The 24129-nt window shown below is 52.9% G+C and overlaps 1 protein-coding gene across 3 annotated transcripts in view; it reads left to right on the top strand.

Moving 5' to 3' along the window:
* PTPRU (protein tyrosine phosphatase receptor type U) overlaps positions 1 to 24129 on the top strand; it is a 57660-nt gene that overhangs the window by 4703 nt on the left and 28828 nt on the right. For all 3 annotated transcript variants that reach the window (XM_059868941.1, XM_059868939.1, XM_059868940.1), the window contains exons 2-8: positions 11511 to 11639; positions 17130 to 17401; positions 17475 to 17556; positions 18232 to 18347; positions 18538 to 18712; positions 19661 to 19954; positions 20516 to 20824. In XM_059868941.1, the coding sequence (XP_059724924.1) occupies positions 11609 to 11639; positions 17130 to 17401; positions 17475 to 17556; positions 18232 to 18347; positions 18538 to 18712; positions 19661 to 19954; positions 20516 to 20824 (1279 nt within the window). In that variant the 5' untranslated portion in view covers positions 11511 to 11608. The remainder of the gene's footprint in view (positions 1 to 11510; positions 11640 to 17129; positions 17402 to 17474; positions 17557 to 18231; positions 18348 to 18537; positions 18713 to 19660; positions 19955 to 20515; positions 20825 to 24129) is intronic.

Here is a 24129-nt window from a genome sequence, read left to right on the forward strand (position 1 = left end):
ATTCCCAAACCTCTTCTTCCCCATGGCAGCTTGGGATTTGCTTTGCAGCTTTCCTTGGATCCTACTCTCTCATTCCAGCCTGGAGATCCCTCCTTGTACTTAGAGAAAACTGAGGCCTTCCCCTCTGGACAAGAAGGATTCCCAACAATGAATCCCCTGAAGCTAATCGCTTGCTCGTTTGCAACCTCAAAATAAATAGGTCCTGGAGATGGAGCTTTTCCTTTCCACTGCAGGTGGCACGGCAGGAGCTGCTGCTGCTTTTACCTGTGCTGGGGTGAATGTGGGTGGGTGATGGGTGGGGAGGGGGTGCCAGCCAGCGTCTGCCTGGCTGGAGTGGTCCTGGAGACACGGGCTCTGCTGCTCTTTGCTGGGTGAAGGGCATCTCTGGGGAGTGGCTGTGGAGCTGGCAGGTGTCAGAGGGACTTTCCTGGGTGTTCCTGAGCTGTTGCTTTCCTGGCCCTGGGAGCGGCAGGTTCTGCACCCTCTGCCTGGATCAAAACCCAAAGTCCAGCTCTTCCAGCTGCTGGAAGGCAAAGGCAGAAGAGTCCTTGCCTCTGGAGCAGCCCTTTCTCCCTCCCTGCTGCCAGCACTAGGGGCTCACATGTCAGTTGCCCTTTGCGGCTGTTATTTTATGGTGGTTTTTTTTTTTTTTTTTTTTTTTTTTTAAGATCAGAAGTGTTGTTCCTGCTTGCTGGATTGTTGCTGGCTGCAGCTCATTCCCAGCTGCTTGTGTGCTGTTCCAGGTCCTGCCTGGGTGTCGCAGCCCAGGTCTGCAGCTCCTGCCTGGGCACTGGTGGGGGAACATGCTTACTGCATGTTTAAGGGTCCCAGGCTTTGCACCCCAATTTCTCACACCTGGAGATTGAATTCAAGCGTGGATTGTGACGAACCAGGCTGGGGCTGTCCCTTTTTCTTGTCCCTGGATGTCTCTGCCAGGTCTCAAATCTGGGTGCTGGTTCTATGCTCACTGCAGGAGCAGGACAGCAGAACTCCCCCTGTGCCATGGGGTACCAAGCGCTGCAGGAGCTATTCCTGTGGGTGCCTGGCCACTGGGATGCTGCTTGTTCCAGTGAGGAGGCTGGGCTGCAGTGGGAATGCCAGGAATGTGATGCTCCTGCAGTTTGGGGCCCAGTTTGGTCTCCGTGTGTCACCTTGACTCTGTGACAGATTCACAGCTGGAAGGAGCCTCTTGACTGGCTTTGGCCATAAATTTATTTCCTGACCTTCCTGCCTCCCAAAGTGCTGAAGGTGTTGAGGAACAGGAGGGGAGGTAAGGTAGGGTGCTTGCCACCCTTTTGTCACCTGGCCAACCCCAGTGTCCTGCAGCTGGGATGGTGGGTCCAGCTTGGGGCGTGGGGGGCTCTGGGCAGCCCTGTTGCTGAAGGCAGGGATGTGCCTGCCATGCCCCCTGTTACCAGGGGACCCCATTGCCCACCCAGCGTGGGCCCTGACTGGAAGCTGGGAAAGCCCCTATCCCTGACAAGGATGCAATGGAGCAGAGTGTTTCACTGCAGCTGGGGGGGCTGGGAGTATGTTGCAGCAGGAGCAACTTCCTGAATATTTTTGTCATACACAATTTTTTTATGCCTTTTTTTAAATTGGGCTTGAAAAATGCTATTAAATCACCCATGACAGGGTGGCTGTGCTGGCACAACCCTCCCAGCTCCCTGCAGCCTTCCCAGACTGCCAGAGGGTCCATCCTTGCCGTTCCAAGGCTGTGCTGGTGCTGGGGAGCCCTAAATTGACCAATAACTGCTTTGGTTCCCTGGACTCCCCATGTGGATCCAACCTTTCCTGACATTGTTAAGTTAACCAGAATTGTAGCTCCGATGGGGAGGCAGGAGATGCTCTGAGGATGAGGGACGGCGACATCGATGACCTGATGAGTCTTAACAAGGCCACTGTCCCCACAGCCCTGCTCAGGATACAAGCCCTGGTTACTCCTGGGCATTTGAGCCTGTGTGCTGCTTTGTGCTAGAGGCCTTCAGCCTAATTAGCCCAGTTAGCCGAGCCAAGGAGCGCGTGTGGCTCCAGACCCTCAGCTGCTGGACGTGCCGCCTGGGGCAGGCTCCCCTAGAGCAGGATGTCACCAGAGGCGAGTGGTGGCCAGTCTAGAAGAGGAGATGAATCACTTGCTATGGCCCAGCTGCTCCCCCAGAGCGTGAGGCTTGACTTTGGGGTGCTGTCCGAGGGGTCTTGCTGCTGTGTCCTGACAGGAGATGTGGGAACGGCTTTTCTCTGGAGGGGGTGGAACATTGTGGCCACTTGCTTATGGAGGTGAGAACAGGTAGAGGGATGGACTACAGCGAACTGCATTCCCTTGCTTGGATGGATTTGGAGGTGTCTGTGGAGCTTCTGTGGTTTTGGGGGTGCTCTGTAGGGCTCCTCACGGTGCAACCCCTCTCTGTCCTGTGCTGTGTGACCCTGGAGCCTTGGGTTCCTCCAAAAGCTACAATGAGGGAAGGTTCAACAGGAGCAATTTTCAGGGCTGGTCAGGAAGTGCAGGCAGATCCATGCAAGGATCTGTCTCCTCCAAAGTCCTTCCCTGCTGCTGGCAGCCCACCCGTGGGGACAAGGACCTGTCACAGCCCCACACACTCTTGGGTGCCAGGTCCTCATTCCCTCCCAGCATATCTTGCCTGTTAGCAGAGGTATGCTGACACCCTGGGTAATTAGCTGCATAAATGCTCTTTCCTTAATTACCAGGTGCTTCAATGTGGTTAGTTGAATTAGCACAGATGGGTGATCCTGGGCACCCCCTGGCACCTCAAAGTCCTCACTGGGACATCTGATTCTGTGGTTTTGGTGTCAATGGGGCATCTGCCTCTTCCTGTGGAGGTGGTGCTGGGGCTTTCCAGTGCGTTTTTGGGGAAGGAGCAGCTTGGGAGTGACTTTGGAAGCCTCTCAATGCTGAGGCAGACTCTGAATTCTTCCTGTGGTGCAGGTTCAGCCACTGCCCTTCCGGGGCTCTTCCCAAGGACTCTCTTATTTGTTATTATTTCTTCTTACTTTTACTGTCTTTTCATTTGTCTGCTGAGTGATAATATCCCATTGATTTTCTGCAGCCAGCAACCAGTCTGTTTTCCCTGGATTATAACAATATTAAACTAAAGCACTGCATCTCCTCATTGGGTTATTTTTCTTTATGTCAGCTGAATTTTTTATTTAGTCTCTCACCCAGGCTCCTGTCTGGGGACCTGCTGGCTCTGTGACATTTCTCTGTCTGAGAGGCTGTGTCCTGCCTTCCTTTCCATGGAATGGTGGCTGCAGCTGGTTGGGGATGGGACCTGGGATTTGTCTGGGGCAGAATGTGTGCAGGCAGGAGGTGGAAGGTGCTGGGTATTGGGGTTTCATGGTTCTCCCATGGGGTTGCAGGGTGTTGTGTGCACTTCTGACACTGCAGGGACTCTTCAGTTATTCCTGCACACTTAGTGTAATCCCAGAGTTTTTGCTGGAATGAATTGAGGGTTCTCCAGGTCAGGATGGATGGATGCCCAAGCCAGCGCTGACAGGGGTGGCTGAGCCAAATTCATGGACTGGTAAAAATAAACCTTTTATTTTCTGGGCTTGATATGCCATTTCCTTACCTGTGCCTGGCTGAAGGGTGCCTGGCATGGTCCATCGTGTTCCCCAGAGCTGTGACAGACCTGCTGGGCACATAGCTCCTTGTAATTCCTCCCATGAGGGTTCCTGCCTTTAACCTCCCATGCCACAGCAGAGGTTCAGCTGAGCCCTGATGCTGCTGATGGATGTGCCCATGTCACACATTGTCACCTTCCAGCCCCTCATCAGTCAGCTCACACTGCTGTTCCTGCTGGTGGCACAGAAGGAGGAGGAGGAGGAGGATGGTGGCCTGGATTTTGCATGGCACTGAGCCTTATTCCTCTTCTTCCCACCTTTATCCCACCTAGTGTCACTGACATGTTTTATGAAAAATCCTTTCCTTAGGATTTTTCCCTCCTGAGAAGCTGAGAGGCCTCAGGAACAAACTGTAAGCAATTCTTATCTGTTGCTGTGGAATGCAACAGGGGGATCTGTGATTGGTCTCATCTGGTTGTTTCTAATTAATGGCCAATCACAGTTCACCTGTCCAGACTGTCTCGGTCAGAGACAAACCTTTGTTATTGATTCCTTTTCTATTCTTAGCTTAGCCTTCTGATGAAATCCTTTCTTCTATTATTTTAGTATAGTTTTAATATATTATATAGCATAAAATAATAAACCAAGCCTTCTGAAACATGGAGTCAACTTTCTCGTCTCTTCCCTCCTCCTGGGACCCCTGAGAACAATGCAACACACCTAGGGCTGGCCGGGGTGCTGGGCACAGTGGGGATGCTGCGGCCCCGTCCCTGATGGGGGCCGAGGGCTCCCCGACTCTGTTCTCTGCCCTGGAATGCCATCAGTGACCCTTGGAGCTGCCTCCCAAGGCCCTCCCAGTGCTGGCACATGCTCTGTCCTGGGAGGATGAGCCTCCCAGTACTGTGCTCCCACATCCATCACTGCAGAGATGTGGGATCTGCTGTTGGAGGGGAGGCTGACGGTTGCCCCCTTCTTATCCCCTGCACAATGGGGTTGGTTTGGAAAACTTGTTCTTTCCTATGATTTCTGCAGCTGATGTTAGAGTCCCCCAGGGCTTTGGTATGGTACTGATGTGTCCTAGGGCAGCTGCTTTTCCTGCCTGAATTCCTGCCAAGGGAGCATCTCTGTGTCCTCAGGTATCCCCTGAAAGCAGTGTGTGCCTCTTGGGACTCATGGTCCTGGTCTCTGTGTCCCTGGCATATGGAGTGGATGGTCCTCAGCAGAGACCTGGGGGACCTGTTAGTAATAAAGGAGTGAGGGGGAGAAATGAGCTTTATTGTCCCTGCCTTTTCTAGTTTATTTTAATTTGTTCCCATTTTTTTCCCTGAGGTGTTGCACAGCCCTGCAGCCCGTGAGCTGTAATTGCACAGGGTGGGATCGATAATGGCAGGATGGAGGTTTCCAAAGGTTTCCTGCCTTGTTTTTTTTCCCATGGAGTCCACCAGGCTGCACTGACGATGTTAATTAAGTGGTGGTTCACTATTAAAGCACTTGTGCAGTGGGTTAGTGGCCTCCTGGCTGTGCAGCTCGAGGGTGTTTTTGTGCTGCAGGACCTCTCTTGAGCAGGGCTTGAGTAACAGAGTGATGCTGGTCCTTGCTTGGGAGCAGCACTGGCTGGATACGGGTGCTGGGCACCAACAGACTTTGGATGGGGTGTTAAATCCCCTCTGGGCATGGAGCTAAAGCCTCCTGGCCTGTGTCCCCCAGCATCTCCAGAGCAGCCAGGGAGGTAGACTCCAGGGAGGCATTCCTGGTGCCGCCTGCAGCAGGGTGATGCAGCACCACAGTCCCAGGAGTGCTGATCTCTCTGGAGCTAAGAGCATGTGGAGCTGCAGTTGGCAGCTGGGTTTGCCCAAGGAATGATTCTGGCAAGATTAATTATTCCCCCTTTGCTTTTGAATGCATTTTCTCCATACAGTGATGTATGGCACACTTGGTCTTTGCCCAAGCACAAGCCATCCCTGTGGCATTGCAAAGTCTTTGGAGTTGTATTTTCCCAGTTGTATTTGCTTCAAAATGCCTGTAATGAATCCAGATTTGCCAATTCTCCCCCATCCCTGGGGTTTCTTGGAGGCTGCTGGGACTGGGTACTCACTGCAGGAAGTTTGACAACTCCTTGGGGACCTGCAGGTAAAAGCCATAAAGAGTCTTTACCAGTCAAGAAGGAAAAAAAAAAAGGAAAAAGGAGATTTATGTCTTCTGTAGTTGCTGGCAGATGGATATTGTTCTCTAGTCCTGCATGTTCCAAACACTGAGGTTATCAGGCATAAGTGACTTATTATGCAAATCCTCTGTCTTATATCTGTCTGCTGTCTCCCTGGAATTGCATTGGCCAAACCCCACACATTCCTGGAGCTGCTAATGTTTACACATTAGCTTCTCTGGCTAATATACAAGGCTTCAAGTTGCAAATTGATGTTTTTTACAGCTGAGCAAATTATTTTTTCTATTAAATACAATATTTAAAATGATTTGGAGAACCAAAACAAACTACTGGTGAGAATTCTAATGATGCTGCTTTCCATATTCTTCCAATCAGTTTTTATTGGGGCTGAGAAATCAGTGATATCTCTCTTAAAAGTTTCACTTTGGCAGAAGTGGGGAGCAGAGGAGCAGGGAGGGGGTTTGTCATCATCTCTGGGGTGTGATGCACAGAAACACTTTCAATGTTGTGCCAGTGCCCCAGGCCCTCTGCATGTGCCAAGTGCAGCTACAGAGAGATTCAGCTCCCCTTTGCTTGGGCTGAAGAGATTTTCCCAGTGAAATCCTGGGGTGTTTGGGCTTGGCTATGGAGCTGTTGGTGTACCAGTGTGGCCAGGGTCCCCATCAGTGTGAGATGTTGGGGTGCTGGCACACAGGACCTCTCCCTGTCTGGGTTTTCCCGCTGTGCTGGATTCTTCAGTGCCAAACAGCCCCTGTAACATTCCACCCCTGGGAATATGAGCACCCTGCAGATGGAAATGATCCTGGATCCCTTAACCTCGCCTGGGAGCCTGTGGGGTGCTGTGTATAGGGTCTCACTGGCTGAGAAGTGCATCTAATTTTAGATGAGTTGCAGAATGTGCTCCCTGCCCCCTGAGTCTGCTGGTACCCAGAGGAAAGCAGCTCCTGGCGTTTCCTTCCCGGGGCACGTTCCCGTAGGAGTGTGCCAAGGAAAGCACCTTTAAATAGCAGCTGGGATCTGGGAGGTGGAAGGCTGGCTCTGCTCCGGGGGTGCTGGGAAGGAATGGCACCTTGGCGAGATCTGCTGGAGCTGTGGTTCTGTATCCCAGCACACCCGGCTCCCTGGGCTTTCTGCCATCCCTGGGGTGATCCTGGGCTGCCAGTGTTCTGGGACTTCACCACATCCCCTCTGTGCCTCGGTTTCCCCATTTGCAGCAGCTCATTGACCATTTATCCTGTATAAAAGCTTCATCCTTTGGTGCAGACAAAGAGCATCTTCCTCACATGCATTTAAGAGGAGAGGTCTTGGGTGTGATAATTTGGGGGTGTGCAACTGCAAAGCCTCCGCCTCCATCCCTTCTCCTGGGAGGCAGTGAAAACTTTGGATTTGATGGCAGGAGAGCTCTGCTCTCCCCATGCCGCATCTTGCTGTGGTCAGATGATGGTTTCACTCTGTAGGGTGTTTGCACTTGGCAGGGGCAGCGTGTTATGTGTCTTGTGGGTATCTAAATCCTCCCCATTTCCTGTTGAAAATTACTTGGGGTGGAGGACTGGAGCTGCTGGATAAGGCCAGGGATAAAAAATTTATTTTGACTTTGAAAGATGGCCAGTGTTATCTCCCCTGGCTGGTGCCTGTGTCATGGAGTGCTGTGGCTTGTGCTCCCAAGATGCTGCACCCCAGAGATGACCATGGGGCTGATCCAGTCCTGGCTAAGCCAGGGTAGGAGCAAAATAGGCTTTTTCCCATCAGGACTGGGTGTCCTGGGTGGCTGCACTGCATTTTGTGGCTCTGGGAAAGCAGCACTTGCTTAAGTTTTGGTATGAGCCCATTTTTCATAAAGCCTGTCCCCATTTTGAGACATTATTGGTTTTTTGTTCCCATCAGATGATACCCCAGAGCGTCTTGGGTGGGGGAGAGCACAATCCTGCTCTGGATGGTGCCGGGTGGTGACTCCAATCCTGGATGGTGCCGAGCTGTGATCCCAGTCCTGCCATTCCGGATGGTGCTGGGCTGTGATCCCAGTCCTGCCATCCGGGATGGTGCCGAGCTGTGATCCCAGTCCCGGATGGTGCTGGGCTGTGGTCCCAGTCCTGAATGGTGCTTGGCTGCCCTTTGGCACAGGAGCCTTCTCAAGGCTGCTCAATAAAAGGCAAGAGAAGACATGGATCATGTCTCATGGTGCAGGAGGTTAAACAGGAAAGGTTTAAGTGTGTAATTAACTTGGAAGTGAGAGCAGTGTAGACTCTGTGGATGAAAGAGCGCAGGGTGGGCTGTAGGCAGGCGGCCACGTTCCTCGGTGGCCGTGGAGAATTAATTAGATGCTGTCCTTTGTACTTGGCTGTTTGGTCTTTCTTTTCCTCCCTTTTCTTTGTGAATCACTAGTCCCTCCCTTCCCCAGATTTCCTCCTCTTCATCCCAGTAGAGGGGGATGCTGGGTGGCAGTGGTGTCCTCCCTGGTGAATCTACTAAACCACCTCCTTTTTTTTCTTTTTAAGAATTTTTAGTCCATCTGGTGTTTAACCCTCACGTTGGTGCCCATGCCTCTGCTCTCTCAGCATGCCCTGGTGCTGCAGTGGTACCCAGGGGGATGCTGAGCCTGCTACCAGGCTCCCTGACAAACCCCCCCAGCCACCTTTTTTTGCTTTCTTTCAAACAATTTTACTTCATCTGTTGTTTAACCTCTACATTGGTGCCTGTGCCTCTGCTCCCTTCCACCTGGGCATGTGGTGGGTGCATGGAGGTGGCAGCAGTACCTGGAGGAGGCTGAGCAGCACTGGTCCCCATCTCCTTAGCAAATCTCTCAAACCACCTCTTTTTACTTTTAAAAAAAAATTCTGGTCCATCTGGTATTAAACCCCTGTGTTGGTGCTCATCCCTCTCTGCCCAGGAACGCTGTGATGCTCTGAGGGTTTTGTGTGGGGCGTTTAATGGGGCACGTCTCATCCTTGGCACAGGCTGCCTCTTGTGCATGGGGCAGGCTCTGTGTTGGGGGTGATTTAGGCAGCTTTGGGGTGTTCAGGCTGTGTCTCGGACATGTCCCACCCCCTGGGGACAGACCCCCAGATCCCTGCAGTATTTTTAGCTGCTGCTGCATTGGGATCGCACCTCCTGCGCTCGCTGCCTTCACCTCAGCGCCCGAAGCTGCTGTCACCCTGGCCTGGAGCCAGCTCACGGGACTGGGGGCTCCTTGATTTGTTTTTAGGATGTATCCATATCTGGAGCAGTCTCACCCAGCTCCCACAGTCCTTGTCCTGCTGCCCTTGGGTTGGAATAACCCTCCCACTGCTGCAGGTGGATATTTTGGGTTGCAGCCTCCCTGCCCTCCTTACAAATGTTGTGATGGAACATTAATTTTTTGCAGGTTGCTCTAGGTTTCCCCTCTCTGAATTTCCACTGCTGCTGGAGCACCTCCAGCCACCCCCTGTGGAGTTGGGGTGATGGCATTTAATTGCTCAGGTGTTAATTTTTATGCCCTTAATCCTGTGATGAGGAGGGAGAATCTGCTGGAGGTCGAGCTTCTCCCAGCTCTGTCCTTGGCTGTGGAGAGATGGTGCCAGAAGCATCCCGTAACTCATGGAAACCAAGGTTCTGTGAAGCCCCTTTGGCTTTTTTCCCTGTGTGTACAAATCATGGACAAATTAGTCAGGGAAATGGAGTGGCCAGTCAAACTGCCTTTGTTTTGTGCCGTGGATGGGAGGGAAGGCTCGTGCCGGGAAAAGCCTTGGCAGTAAACCTGTCCGAGGAGGGAGATGGATCAGCTTGGCCAGCATATATCTGCTCTGTAATTGTATTTTAAACTTCTGGAGCTTGGGCATTGTCTTGTGGGTGGCTGAGGATGCAGGTGTGGGGTGATGGAGTCATGGGTTGGTGGCAGTGGCTGTGCTGGGGATGGCAGCAGAATTTGGGTGGGGGGCTGCAGTCCAGCAGGAGGAGTAGGGTAAATATCTCATTACGTTTTCAGTGGCTGGGAATAGTTTATTGGGGGTGAAGGAATCACATTTCCCTGGGAAATGGGGCTCTGCCAGCCTGAAACATTGTTTGACTCTGCTCTGGTTTCTCAGGCCAAAAAAAATCCCCCAAGAACAAATTTCTGCCTCCCAGAATATCCCGCTCAGCAGATCTTGGAAAGAAACACTCGGGCCTTTTTTTCTTTTAAATCACTTGGCACTTAGTCTCTGACACTGTTTTATCTTGAAATTTATTTTATTTCCCTTCCTTCCTGGAAAATTTTGACAGATTTGTGCTTTTCCTCCCATTAGAAAGTGCAGCCAAGTTCCAGACTCTAAAATCCGACACGTCTCGTGGTGAGAGCTGAGGACCAGGGGCTGCAGTGTGGGGGCACATCCGCACGTGGGCTGGGCAGACGCTCCATTTCGGGAAGGGCTTTAAGAAAGCTGTGATGTCTCAGTGCCTCCAGACATATGAATAGAAGAGAATTTGCTTACAGGTTTATTAAAAGAAGTTTCTTATGGCTCTGAGAGGAAAAAACAGTTGGTGATGGAGCTGGAATGTGCCCTTGTGCTTTAAAAAATGAGTGCAAAGGGGCAAAAAAAGCCACAAATGTCTTCTTATATATGAAAGAGTTGGGAATTGAAATTTCCTAAACATCTTATGGGCTTTTTTCCCAGTGTTTGGACTCGTGTTTGACTAAATATTGCATCCAAGCATCCCTGAGCACAGGGAGGCACAACCCGTGCCAGCAGCAAGGCCATTAACTGCCAAATCCCCAGGTGGTGGGGGGAATTACTGATGTAATTTGGGATAAAATAGGAAGAAAACAGCAGAAATAATCCCTTGGCCCAGCTCTGTTTTCCTGCTGGTGCATTAGGGGATGTTTGCTGTTGTTCATTCCGCTTGCTCAGGGCTTCCTGGGGCCCCTCGTGAGCCTGGCCCCGTTAATTAGCGCTGTGCCCTGGTCCTGTAATCGTGGGTTTAATGGGACAATGGGGCAGTGTGAACCAACAGCCCCCAGTGGCCACACAGCAAAGCTGACCTGAGCTCCAGAGTTGGATGGATGTGGGATGATGGGAGAGCTGGATGGAGGAGCTGGAAAATGGGGGTGGACTGGAATGCGGGATCACAGGAGGGGGCTGGATGCGGGACGGGGGGGCTCTCTCTGTGTCACCTCCCGTGGGAGCAAGTGGCCTTTTGGTTTTGCTGCACTTCTCCGTGCTCAGCTGAGCACGCTGTAGACCAGGGAGGTGCTGTGTAAACACCCTTGGACCCCCAAGAGATTAATCTGTAATAAAATATGACTGCCGAAAGGACTCAGCGGTGCCAAGGGGGGGGTCTCAGGGCTGTGTTCAGGGTTGGAGGTCCTGGCTCAGAACTGCCACGCTCACATCAGGCCATGGAGAGACCCCCAGGAGCCCAAGCCACAGGTGGAGGGTTGGGGTCAAAGCACAAATTTTGTGTGGCCACCACAGCCAAATGCTGTTTCTTGGGGGAAACCCCTTGTGCTACCGACCCCTGAGAAGCAAAGCTGGGAGCTACATCCTACTCATGCTGCTAAGGCCTCCCTGGGACCTGAGACCTGCCAGCTTGTGTCATTGGTGAAGCTGCACAGGAGCCGTGGGGCCCTGGTAGCACCCAGGACCAGACCCCTGCTCATGGTGCCCTTGGGAAATACCTGGAGTCCCCCAGCATTCCAGAGGCATCACACTGTCCTGGTGGGGGCATTCCAGGAGCATCACACCATCCTGGTGGGCTTTTGGGGAGGGAGCAGCCACTCTCTGAGCTCAGGGGCTTGACAGGTCTGTCCCCACAGCTGGCTGCACCTTCGAGGAGGACAGTGACCCCAACCAGTGCGAGTACAGCCAGGGCGAGGACGATGACTTCGACTGGGAGCTCCTCCGCAGTTACCTGATGCCTCACCTGGTTCCTGACCTGCCTCACGGTGAGTGCCGGGGTCCCCCTGTGTCCCTGGGGCCCTCTGTCTCTACCCTGCCTCTGTGTCCTGTACTCCAGGGCTGGACTATGTGGCTCCTCCTGGTTAAATTCCTGCAGTGTTTTAGACTTTGCTTCTGCCTGCTTATGAGGGAAATGGAGAAAAAAACTGTTTCTGGCTTTTTCCAATGTGGGGAAGGGCTTGTGAGTTGGAGGCATCTCCAAAGTCTTGGGAATGGTCAGGAAGAAAATGAAAATGGACTTTTAAAAAAAATCTCATCGGTTTAAAACTGTTTTTTGTTGTTTTTTGGGTCCACGTCCTCTCTGGTGCCCAGGCTAGAGGAGCAGACCCAGCCAGGCAGCTGTGAGAAGCTCCCCTCTCCAGGAGGATGGTGTGGGCACCATGCCTGGGTGCATCTGGGGGCTTTGCTTGCTCTCTGCTCTGAACTCTGTCTTGCTGTGACCCCCTTGAGTTGTCTCTGAACCCATTTGCTCAGTGAGGTTCACTGGACTTGGGATGCTCCTTGCTTTTGGGACTACTGGCTCCTGCCTGATCCTGAAGGGCCAGTCCTGTGCTGAGGATGGGCAGAAAAACAGGAGAGCTTGTTTAGAGCTCAATAGTAAAAATCACCTTTTCTGTTTATTAAAATGTTACCTGCTTTATAGGAAACTCTCTGCTCTTCCATCAACCTGCCTCCAGGTGTTTATCTTGTGCCTTGTTCATGCTGGGGCTTAATTTAGCTTTTCCCCCTCCACTAACTCTGCTCTGCCATTTCCTTTCCCCATCACCTTTTCCTTCCATCCTGTCTCTCCTGGCATGTCCTGGGTGCTGGGTGAGGGCAAGGATCTGCTGGCAGATCCCTGCTTCTCCCTGGATGATTTTTCCAAGTAATTGCTTTAAACGGAGCTATCCTAATTGGTGTGTGTCCAGGGGGTTTCCTGGGGAGAGCAGAGCTGGGGGTTGAGATGGCTGGTGGAGTGTCTGAAACTTGTAATTAGTTGAGTTTTCTGCTCAACATTCAGCTGTAATTTAAAATCTACAGTGAACTACCTGAGTTTAAAGCCTGGGGGCTTGCAGGGGGCTGGAGGGTTGGGTGGAATGGGGCTTCTCTCCCTACCTGAGGAAAAAACTGTGGCTCAGCAGGAGATGGGGTCTTAAAGGAACACAAAGAGTTTAAGGAATAAACTCCAGGATTGATGGGAAAGTGGGTGTGACATCTTGGGTTGGAGGGTGTGAGCATTGCAGTGTCACCCCAGGAAAAGGATACCTGTCCCTGTAGCTCCCCTAAGACCAGGTAATGCTGTTTGCTCATGATCATGGGGTACCAGGGGGGTGCAGGGACCCTGTTATTGGGTAGTTTTACCCTGTTTTGGGTGGGGAGCTGTGCATGAGGCTCTTGCAGCCCCATCACCCCCTTGGTCCTTGCAGCAGCTCAGGGGATCAAAAGGATTTCACAGTGCCAGGGCCTCTCCAGGGAGCATTTTCCAAAGGAGTCTCGTGGTCTCAGATTAAAATGAGTTTTTTTTTGGAGATCAGCCAGTTTCAAGGAGTGTGGGATTTATTGGAGTGGGTGCTGGCTGCTGGCCACCTGCTGCTACCTTTCCATCCTACTCCCTTCTTACTTTCTTGTTTGGTTTAGGGCTTTTTAACCCCCTTCTCCTGACTTGTCTCTTTTTCACCTAAAGATGATGGATGGGTCTCTCCCATGTTGCAATCATGATTTTTTTTTTTTTTTTGTCTCTTTATTGTTCCTTTTTTGAAGGAGCAGCTGCAGGAAGCTGGGTAAGGCAAGTGAGAGCTTGTAAGACTGGCTTGGGGTGGAAGGGACCTGAAAACTCATCCAGTTCCACCTCCTGCCATTGGCAGAGACACCTTCCACTGTCCCAGGTGCTTCCAGCCCCAGTGTCCAACCTGGCCTTGGAGACTGCCAGGGATCCAGGGGCAGCCCCAGCTGCTCTGGCAATTCCAGCCCAGCCCCTCCCCACCCTCCCAGGGAACAATTCCCAAGATCCCATCCATCCCTGCCCTCTGGCAGTGGGAGCCATTCCCTATGTCCTGTCCCTCCAGGCCTTGTCCCCAGTCCCTCTGCAGCTCTCCTGGAGTCTCTTTTGGCACTGAAAGGGGCTCTAAGGTCCCTCACTCAAAATATTAAAGCAACATATTTGTGGGTGTTTTTTCCCTCAAATGTGCTTTTTCCTAGATTTTCCTTTCGAATTCACTGACATTAAGAAACCCCCTGTGCATCAGAGCTTCCCAGTGCATGGAGCTGCTGTGTCCCTGCACAACCCTGTCCCTGTGCTGGGTGGGACTGAGTTGTTGTCCCCACCCTGAAGAGCTCTGATGTCTCCCCATCCCATCCAAGGAGCTGCTCCTTCAGCTCTCAGCTCCAGCACTGCTTCCCAATCAGCTCCTGCTGCAATCCATAAAACCCTTGAACAGCGAAGCCTGATGGTTTGCTCCCATGGGAATTGCTGCAGTTTGTCCAAGGACCCTGTGGTGGTGGGAGATCAGCCCTGGGTGCTGGGGCTGCTTTGGGAGATGCTCAGCACAGAAGTCGGGGTGAGTGGTTTCCTGGTTCCTGTGCTGGCTGTGACACAGAGAAGGATCCGGCACACATCAGCTTTGTCTTCCCGCGGGATTTCCTGGAAGCAGATGCTGCAGTGCTCAGACCTGCTCCCCTGGCACCTTTTGTCTGCCAGTGCCGCCCTCTCCCTGTCATCCTGCCTGCCTTCCCTGCCTTCTAATAGCTCTTGGAAATTTTTTTTAAATTTATTTTTATCTCTCAGCGATTTTGTAGGAGGAAGAAAATCATCGAGATAGGGAAGTGGGAGGAGTGGGTTCTTCCCTCCTCTTCTTTCAGGGCTGTTTGGGTTTTTCCTGGAGGGATGCAGTGGCAGGCAGAACCCTTGGGATGGGCAGCATGATGGAAAGAGCTGCCCCTTCCCATGGGCAAGCTGGGCTTCAACTGGCCTTGGGCACTACCAGGGATCCAGGAGCAGCCATGGCTGCTCTGGGCACCCTGTGCCAGCCCCTCCCCACCCTCCCAGGGAACAATCCCTTCCCAATATCCCATCCAACCCTGCCCTCTGGCAGTTTGAAGTACCTCTGCTTCTCTTATATTTATGAAAGAAACCCAACCTACACCCTGGGCTTCAGGCTAATGCCAGATATTTACAGCAGAGGAGGATAAATTTAGCACAAAAGAGAGTGGTTGGAATCTGCTTTTTCCAATGCTGCAACACCAGGAAGAAAATTAAGAGGGGAAAATAGTGTGTGTGGGAAGCCCTGCCTGATGAGGGATGCTCAGGTGCATCCTTGCTCCCAGGTGACCTTATGGGCATTCTCTGTCTTTAAAAATAACTCATCAGTGGTTTAATTTTAGTCTTGGCCTCTTTAGTTTGGTCCTGTGGCTTTTTGTTTGTAAAGGGAGGGCAGAGGAAGGGCCTGTGTTTGTTAACGAGAGCCCATTCATTAATGAGGTGGCTTTTGGGAGATGTCCCCTGGCATGGGGTGGGTCAATGGTCTCTCTCCACTCTGCTGTCGCCTGGACCAAATGGGGCTGATCTCATTAGAGCAGAAGTAATTTTGCTGGGGGAAATGAGAGGAGAAAAAAGACAAGCATGGACATAGTGCCTTCCCCTTGGTGGGTGAAACGAGCTGTGCTGGACTCCGAGGAAATAAATTGTCATCGTTTTATTTCACCCTGAGTAGGCACCCCAAGGGACTGGCAGGGCCAGGCAGCCACACAGGTCAGTGCTGTGGGGAAAATTTCTCTTTTAGGAATTTCTTTCCCTTGCCCCAGCTCCTGTCCCTGAAGGATGCACTGGGAGATGCTTTTGGTACTGGCACTGTGTCACCCCAGCTAGTGCTGTGACCCCCTGGAGACCCTGGTCCTGGGTCCCCCCAGGTGCAGGTCCCAAACTCTGGGGCAGTAGATGGGGCTCCCTTGTGATCCCAAATGCTGCATGGGCTTGAATAGGTGCCCCCTACAATCGCAAGTGTTGTAGGGGGATGGATGGGTGCCCCCTACAATTCCCCTTCACCTTCCTTTGGCTTTTCTTGGAGCTGCTTAGTGGGAGTCGAGGGAAGGAAAGCGCCTGAGCTTAGAATTAATTGATAATGAAGCACTGACTGTCAGGAAAACAATGGTAGGCTTGAATAAATGGCCCAGCTTTGTTACTTACAGCTTCTACTGGTATTAAAATGGAGATTAATAATCCCCTTGCCTTTGGTGAGGGGGAGGATTTGGTGGGGCAGCTTCCCATCCATCCTATATCCCATCCATCTTGTATGGGATGTCCCCATGGCTGTGATGGACAGCTCTGGGAGCTGCCACAAGAGGCTGGGACTTCTGTATCTGCCTTCTGCCTCCAGACTGCCTGGCTTGGAGCGTGCAGGACAGGGAATGAGCTGCCTTTGGGATCCCCTTTGGGATTGTCATCCTGCCTGCCCTATAAATACAGCTTCAAGGCTGTGCTGGGGCTCCTGGCTTTGCTGCTGGTGATGTTGGGTGGTGGGAGGTGGGATCCCAGCAGCAGCTGCTGGTGGTGGGGCAGCTCTGGGAATGACATCCCAGGCACCCCTGAGAGCTGGGATGCTGCTGTTGCTCCTTAGGCACATGAGGATTTCCCTCTGTGTGTGCCTGCTGAGCAGAGTTGAAATGTGGTGACAACTGTGTGGTAAATGATACGAGGGGCTGGGAATGGTGGTGAACAGCTGGGGCCCGGCTGGGGGCGGGACTGATGCAGCCAAGGCTGTGAGAGTTAAAGGAGGGCGACATTGGAGCCTTTTCTGACCCTGGGGTCCTGGAGAGGCAGCAGCTCTGATCCCACCCTCCTCATCCAGCAGTCAGGTCTCACTGCAGTGTCCTGCTGCTGCCAAAAAGGCGTCTACTCCTGACTCCATCCCAAGTCCCTCTTGTCCTGAACATCCTTACTGGCTATCATGGACCAGTGCCCTGGGGCACATGGGCATCTTTTTGGTCCCAATATCCTCCACCTTCTCTATCCCTGCTGGCAAAGCTCAGGAGAGGTGGAACAGAGAGATTAGAATCATAGAATCTCCTTAGTTAGGAGGGACCCACAGGGATCATCCAGTCCAACTCTGTCCCTTCCCAGACCTCCCAATAACCCCACTCTGGGCATCCCTCCAGTGCTGTCCAAACACTCCTGGAGCTCTGGCAGCCTCAGGGCCGTGCCCGTTCTCTGGGGAGCCTGGGCAGTGTCAGCACCCTCTGGGGGAAGAACCTTGTCCTGATCTCTAGCCTGACCTGCCCTGGCCCAGCTCCAGCCATTCCCTGGGTGCTGTCCCTGTCCCAGAGCAGAGATGGGAGCTGCCCCTCGGGAGGAGCTGCAGACCCCAGGGAGGTCTGTGCTCAGTCTCCTCTTTTCCAGCTGCACACACCAAGTGCCCTCAGCCACCCCCTGTATGGCGCCTCCAGACCCCTCACCGTCCTTATAGTTAACTCCACTCTCTCCCCCTTCTCCCCCACTGCTGCAGGCTCCTACCTGATGGTGAACTCCTCTCAGCACACCCCGGGCCAGAAAGCTCACCTCCTCTTCCAGGCGCTGAGTGAGAATGACACCCACTGCCTTCAGTTCAGCTACTTCATGTTTAGCCGGGATGGCCACAGCCCTGGCACCCTCAGCGCCTACGTCTGGGTCACCGGGGGCCTGCTGGGCAGTGCTGTCTGGAACGCCTCCGGCTCGCACGGCCGCCAGTGGCACCAGGCAGAGCTGGCAGTCAGCCTGTTCTGGCCCAGCGAGTACCAGGTGAGGCCCAGCAGTCCCCCCTGGCCCCAGCCTGGACCCCCCGGCCACGGGTGACCCCTGTTTGGTGCCGCAGGTGCTCTTTGAGGCGGTGGTTTCCAGCGAGCGCAGGGGGTACCTGGGTCTGGATGACATTTTGCTCCTGAATTATCCATGCTGTGAGTGCCATGGGATGGGACCTGAGGGGGGGCTGCTGCTGGGCTGGGCAGCAGGGCTTGGAACTGGTGTCCATTGGGATGGTCCTGGGGAGAGTGGAGGGCCTAATTCCAGGGTGCAGCCTGGTGGCACCTGGGTGTCCTGATGTTACCTGGGCTGGTGGAGGTCCATCTCCTGGGCACCTCTGAGGCTCCTTTTTGCATCTCCATCCCTATCCTCACCATCTGCAACATTACTTTTAGGTTTTTCCAAAACCTTGGAAAAGCACAGATTGAACACAAGGCCTGAGTGTCCCCATGAAGAGGGGCCACCCAGGCTGGTGGGATCCAAAATCTCAGAGTGTCCCAATACATTGGCTCTTTGGGTCACATCCTATTTCTTCCAGGCTGGGTAGGGGACCTGCCTCCTCTATCAATCCCATACCCTGCATCTGGCACCAGCACTGTGGGGCGCTGGAGAGAAAGGCTCATCCCTCCCTGGGCTGGTTCTGTGGGGACAGGAACACATGCCTCATTTGGAGCCAGGATCTGAGGGTGGGCATCAGGCCTGTCCAGAGCTCGCCTCAGCTGTTACATCCTGGGTGGGTTTTTGGGTGGGGAGGGATTTTTGTGGCAGTGCTGCCATGGGTCTCCTTGGACCTCAGGTCCTTCCTCACCTCTTGCTTTGTCCCTTGGCAGCGAAAGCGCCTCATTTCTCCCGCCTGGGTGATGTGGAGGTGAACGCGGGACAAAACGCCAGCTTCCAGTGTGTGGCCGCTGGCAAGGCTGCCGAGGCCGAGCGCTTCCTCATGCAGGTGAGGAATGGTGGCAGTGAAACGGCCACAGCCAGCCCCACACACGGCTTTCCTGTGGGACAAAACCCCGCTGGACATGGTGGAAGAAGGGCCATCCCCCTGCTTTTAAGCAGACATCATGTGGGGAACCCCTGGTGGCTCTGGAGGTGCCACCGTGCCCCCTGTGACTCCGTTTGTGTCCCGTGGGCAGAGGCAGAGTGGCGAGGTGGTCCCTGCCGCCTCGGTGAAGCACATCAGCCACCGGCGCTTCCTGGCCACATTCCAGCTGGAGGCAGTGTCCAAGGCGGAGCAGGACCTGTACCGCTGCGTCACCCAGTCCGCCCGCGGCGCCGGCGTCTCCAACTTCGCCGAGCTCATCGTCAAAGGTGGGTGAGCTGCCCTTGCCCGCTCTGTGCCATGGCGGGCCGCTCCTGCTCCGCTGTGTGCAGAGGCAGGTGGGATGCCTGGAACACTGGGATTGTGGTTTCTTACTGTGGAAGAGTTGCTAAACATGGACTGTGCATCGTAAAACCAGAAACTCCCTTTCCTGGTGGTCTTAGATAATTTATTTTTGATTGCAGTAGGTGGGAATTAATTAATTATGGTGAAACTATGTGGCACCATGCTGGGCTGTGTGACTTATAAAGGTAATTAAGGTTTGATCAGATGAAACCCTATTGCAGCTGTTGAGGCCTTCTGAAAGTGATGGAGGGCACAGGCACAGACTGAAGTTTGAAGACTGGATGATGTCATCTTGTACTTGGGTGACTCCCACGTCCTCTGGGTGGGGAATCCAAATTTGTTCTGTTCTCTGTGGCACAAATCCCAGAGTGGTTTGGGTTGGAAGAGACCTTAAAGCTCCAGTCCCATGGGCAGGGACACCTTCCACTCAATCAGGTTGCTCAGAGCCCGGCCTTGGACACTTCCAGGAATGGGGCAGCCACAGCTTCTCTGGACAACCTTTGCCAGGGCTTCCTCACCCTCACAGGGAAGAATCTTTTCCTAATATCTAATCTAAACCTACTCTCTGTCAATGTGAGGCCATTTTCCCTTGTCCTGTCACTACATGCTCTTGTAAAAATTCCCTCTCCATCTCTTTTGTAGCCCCTTTCAGCTACTGGAAGGCCACAGTTAGGTCACCCCAAAGGTTCCCTTCTCCAGCCTGAGTGTGGTGGGTTGGTGTGGGAAGAGACACTGGAAATGTATTGACTGTAAGAAACATATTGACTGTAAGCAGCCTGTAATCAATAAAATAAAAGCGTGGCATGTGTGGTTGTGCCAGCACTGGCCTGGCTCTGGGGATGCTCCACCTGCTCCTCTGTGCTCTCTTCCAGAGCCCCCCACCCCCATTGCCCCCCCCCAGCTGCTCCGGGCTGGCTCCACCTACCTCATCATCCAGCTCAACACCAACTCCATCATCGGAGACGGCCCCATCGTGCGCAAGGAGATCGAGTACCGCATGACCTCGGGGCCCTGGTCGGAGGTCCACGCTGTCAACATGATGACCTACAAGCTCTGGCACCTGGACCCCGACACGGAGTATGAGATCAGCGTCCTGCTCACCCGGCCTGGTGAGGGGGGCACCGGCAAACCAGGGCCGCCCCTCGTCAGCCGCACCAAGTGCGCAGGTGGGCCCCATGGCGACCCTGGGGACAGCTTTTCTGGCACCCCAAGCCCTCTCCTTTCCTTTGGTGGGGAGAGGAGCTAACCCAAGGCACCTGTGTATGTCTGTGTGTGTGCTGTTGGCAGAGGTGCCGCCTCCTTAACTTCTCCCATTCACTCCAGTGAGAGCTGATTAAACTCCCTCCCACTGATAGCACTTGGTCCCTCTTGTCTCGCGATCCTGACTTGGGCGTGATGACACAACAAGGGCCCTCGTGGTGCAGGCACCTTTCTCTGGGTAGCTGGGGCTGCTTGTGGGGCTGGTGTCCTGCTTCACCTCTACAGGGAAGGATGAATCTGGGGCAGCTGCAGGGTTAGTGGCTGAGAGATATCCCCAGTGGTGTCCCCAGCCCTGTCTGCAGGGCAGCAGCATTCTATGCGGGGGTGGTCCCAGTTTTGCAGTCAGGGTTGCTCTCTGCACTCATCTCTTTTGTCCCTATGGACAAAAGAGTTTTCCCTGACAAGACACATAAATCCATGAGATGTTTGCCTTCTCGCTCACCTCTCCCTGTCTCTCTTCCCCACAGAGCCCATGCGAGCCCCCAAGGGCCTGGCTTTCTCTGAAATCCAGTCCAGACAGCTGACGTTGCAGTGGGAGCCGCTGGGCTACAACCTGACCCGCTGTCACACCTACACCATGTCCCTGTGCTACCGCTACTTCGTGGGCAGTGGCCACAACCAGACCTTCCAGGAGTGTGTGAAGATGGAGCGGAACGCCAACCGCTACACCATCAAAAATCTGCTGCCCTACAAGAACATCCACGTCAAGCTCATCCTCTCCAACCCTGAGGGGCGCAAGGAGGGCAAGGAAGTGATATTCCAGACAGATGAGGATGGTGAGTCTGCTCAGGGAGATGCATCATCCCCAAAATTGGAACTCTGGAGCTAGTGAGCTGCTGGGGTTTCTCCTGTGGCATGGTGTGCATCCCTGGCTCCTGGCCTGTGGGCATGATGGGAATATCTCCTGAGCCAAGGGGGAGGTGAAAAGGATCTCACAGCCCCGGAGTTGTGCAACAGGAGGTGAGAGAATGGGGCAGTGATGGTGTTTGGGGGAGGTAGATGCCTGGGGCCTGGGAGGCTCAGGGATTGGATGGGGATGTCACTGCCCTCATGCTTGGAGCGGAATTTTACCCCTGGCTGGTTCAATGGAGGGTGTGGGAGTTGGCTCATACCCAGATTCTCTCAGCACAAGTTGTCCTCACTCACCCGTTATTGGGAACCAAAGCCTGGCAGCCATAATAGCAGCAATTAAAACAATTAATACTTTACACTCAGGTAACATCTTTTATCTGCTTGGTTTCTAATGGATTGGGCACTGCTGCATTTCTGGGAAAGTGCTGTTCACCAGGGCAGGTGCAGCTTTTCTTGGCTCCCCTGGTGCTCTTCCCTGGTGAATTTTGCTCTCAGGTGGGTTAGGGTTTGTGCAGAGAGCTCTGCAGTGATAAGGCCCCAGTTTCTGGCAGCAGCTTTGCTCCTGTTTTCCCCCTATTCTGGGTTCCCTGTCAACTGAGTGGGAGGATATCCTTGATGGATGCTCTAGCATTGCTCCAGGACTTCTTGGTTTTGGAATCTCTTGCTCTGGTGAGCCCTTCCCTGAGGATCTGCTCAAGCTGAGGCTGCTGGAGAGGTCTCCCAGGTCTGGCTTCACCTGCCCCTCACCCTGTCTGCAGCTTGCCATCAGCAGTGCCTGAGTCACTCTGGGCTCTGGAGATCCAAGGGATATGCCAGGAGCTACAGGACAGAGCTGGCTCAGTGTGTAGTGCCGCCCATCAGTGACAGGCCACATCCAGGGCTGGCCTCTCCCACTGCTGAGTGTGGCTGGAGCATCCCTGGCTCTCACGGAGTCATCTATTAAGCAAGAACAGAATTAATCTCCAAAGCACTTTTTAGCATAAAAAATCAGCAATTAAAGGGAAGAAACTGGTCATTGCAAATGATTGAGCTGCCTCCAGAGCCCCGGAGGACCCCTGAGGAGAAGCCTGCCATGGAATTCCCCTGCACAGGACTTGCCATTACCTGTGCAAAGCTCACTCCTGTCTCCCAGGCTGGAAAGCAAAACCTGAAGAGATGGAGAGGAGCTGAAAGCATCTCCAGGTCCTTTTTCCTCTGTACACTTTCCACATCCCCAACCCTCAGCCTGCCCCAGAGGGGGTACCCAGCTTTGCCCTGCCAGTGGTTTATTTTCCAGCTATAATTGCTCCAGTTCTACTTGCTGGGCTGTGACTGCTCCAGCTGTTTGCTTATGGAATATTAATGCAGGAGCTCCAGATGTCTTTTTGCTATACTATAATAACTCCAGCTGCTTTTTCCTGTGCCTCAATTAGCTGGGGCTGCTGGCTTCCCCCTTGGATTGAGCTTGAGGCTGTGAGCACATTCAGTCTCATGGCGATGGATCTATGGATATCCTACTACAGCTATATGGCAGATACTCCTCACTTGTCTGGCCCAGCCTGCCTGGGAGGATGATGAGAGTTTGAGCTCCTAGAACTGCGGGATGAACAGCTGCCCCTGCAAGTAAACCAAGGTGCTGAAAGCTTGTTAATGATAGGACCCTTAACTGTGGTTTATTCTGGCAGAAGGCCAAAAACTTGGCAGCAACATCCCCTGGGGCTGCTGTTGGTAGGCTGCAAAGATGCACCTCCCCAGCCTGAGTGGTAAACCCTGGTTTGGGGCTGGAAAATCCAAATAACTGGGCTAAACCAAGGCTGTTATTTACAGCATCCTTCTTGGACCCCAGGCAGAGCTGTGCTGGGCTGTGGGGAGGACACTGAGGGAAGTGTGCTGCATCCGTAGGTTGTGCAGCTGGTGTTTCAGTGCCCCCCATGGATCCAGGTGACCCACAGTTGGAGACTTCATTCTGTGTGTGCATGAAATGATGAAACTCAATCCCAGGGACCTGTGAAAATATCTCTGCAGTGTGATGGTGCTTCAGGGAGCCACTTTTCCTGGGAGCAGGCAGGGTGCATGTGATGCAAGCCAGGATAAATATATATAATTCTGTAAATAAGTATATGTGTGCAAATATGGATAGCAGAGGGGTACGTGTACACCTGGGAGCTGTTGTGTGCATCCTCTACCTCTCTCAACCTGAGATGGAAGCACGATACCGGTACTTGAATGTATAAATATGTGTGTGTGTGTGTGTGTATATATATATATATATATATATATGTGTGTGTGTGTGTGTGTGTGTGTGAATATATAGGTGTTATAACATTAAGATAATATATAAATTATCCTATAGACAATAACAATGATACAACATATAATAATAGAAAATAAGATGTAATTGTCTATATATAATAATAGAAAATAACATATAATTATATATAGTGTGGGTTCTGTATATTAAAACCCAATCTCTGAAGGTACACACTTCTCTGCCCTACAGGTTTCCGTAATTCTTCCTGAATTTAATAAGTGCCTGTGTACACGTGTAGGACACAGTGCCTCTGATTAAATTAAGTTGTAAATCAGGTGGAAACGGTGTGTTTGCACGGTGGGAAGTGCGGGAGATGATCCCTCTCTCCCAGTCCCGTGATTACACCCGAACAAAAGCTGTGAAAAAAGTCAATCAGAGAGAAGAGATGCTGTCCCCTGCAAGGTTTGGGAGTGGGGGATGCTGCCGGTGCCTTCCCGAGCCATTGCCTTTCCTTGCTGACCGCCTCGGGTGGAGAAATCCATCATAAAGGAGCGGATATTGATCCTGGCACTGCTGATTGCCATCAATGATTACAGTTATTATTGTGGTGGTGTTAATTAGAGGGGAGGCTGGGCCACATCAAGCCCGTCTGCATGTGAGGATGCTTGCTGGTGGTGCTGCTTGCTGGTGGTTGCTACTTGCTGGTGGTGTCTCTGCAGGATGCTAATGGCTCCAGAGGGAAATTGGGTTGTGGGGGAAAAGGGAATTTATTTCTTTTCCTCGTGCTGGAAAGCTTGGACACCCTGTGCTGCTGCCAGTGCCTGGGCTGAGGTGCTGGAAGTGGTACTTGTGGGGTTTGTGCTGGTGTAGGAACCTCCCCCTCCCATGGCAAAGTGTCACCAGTGGGTCCAGGAGCATCAATGCCTTGGGTGTCTCCCTGGGGAGCCACCAGTCCTGCCTGGTGGCACATGCTGGCGGTGGGTGACATGGCAAAGGGAG

The sequence above is a fragment of the Haemorhous mexicanus genome, chromosome 27, assembly GCF_027477595.1.
Source record: "Haemorhous mexicanus isolate bHaeMex1 chromosome 27, bHaeMex1.pri, whole genome shotgun sequence".
NCBI lineage: Eukaryota > Metazoa > Chordata > Aves > Passeriformes > Fringillidae > Haemorhous > Haemorhous mexicanus.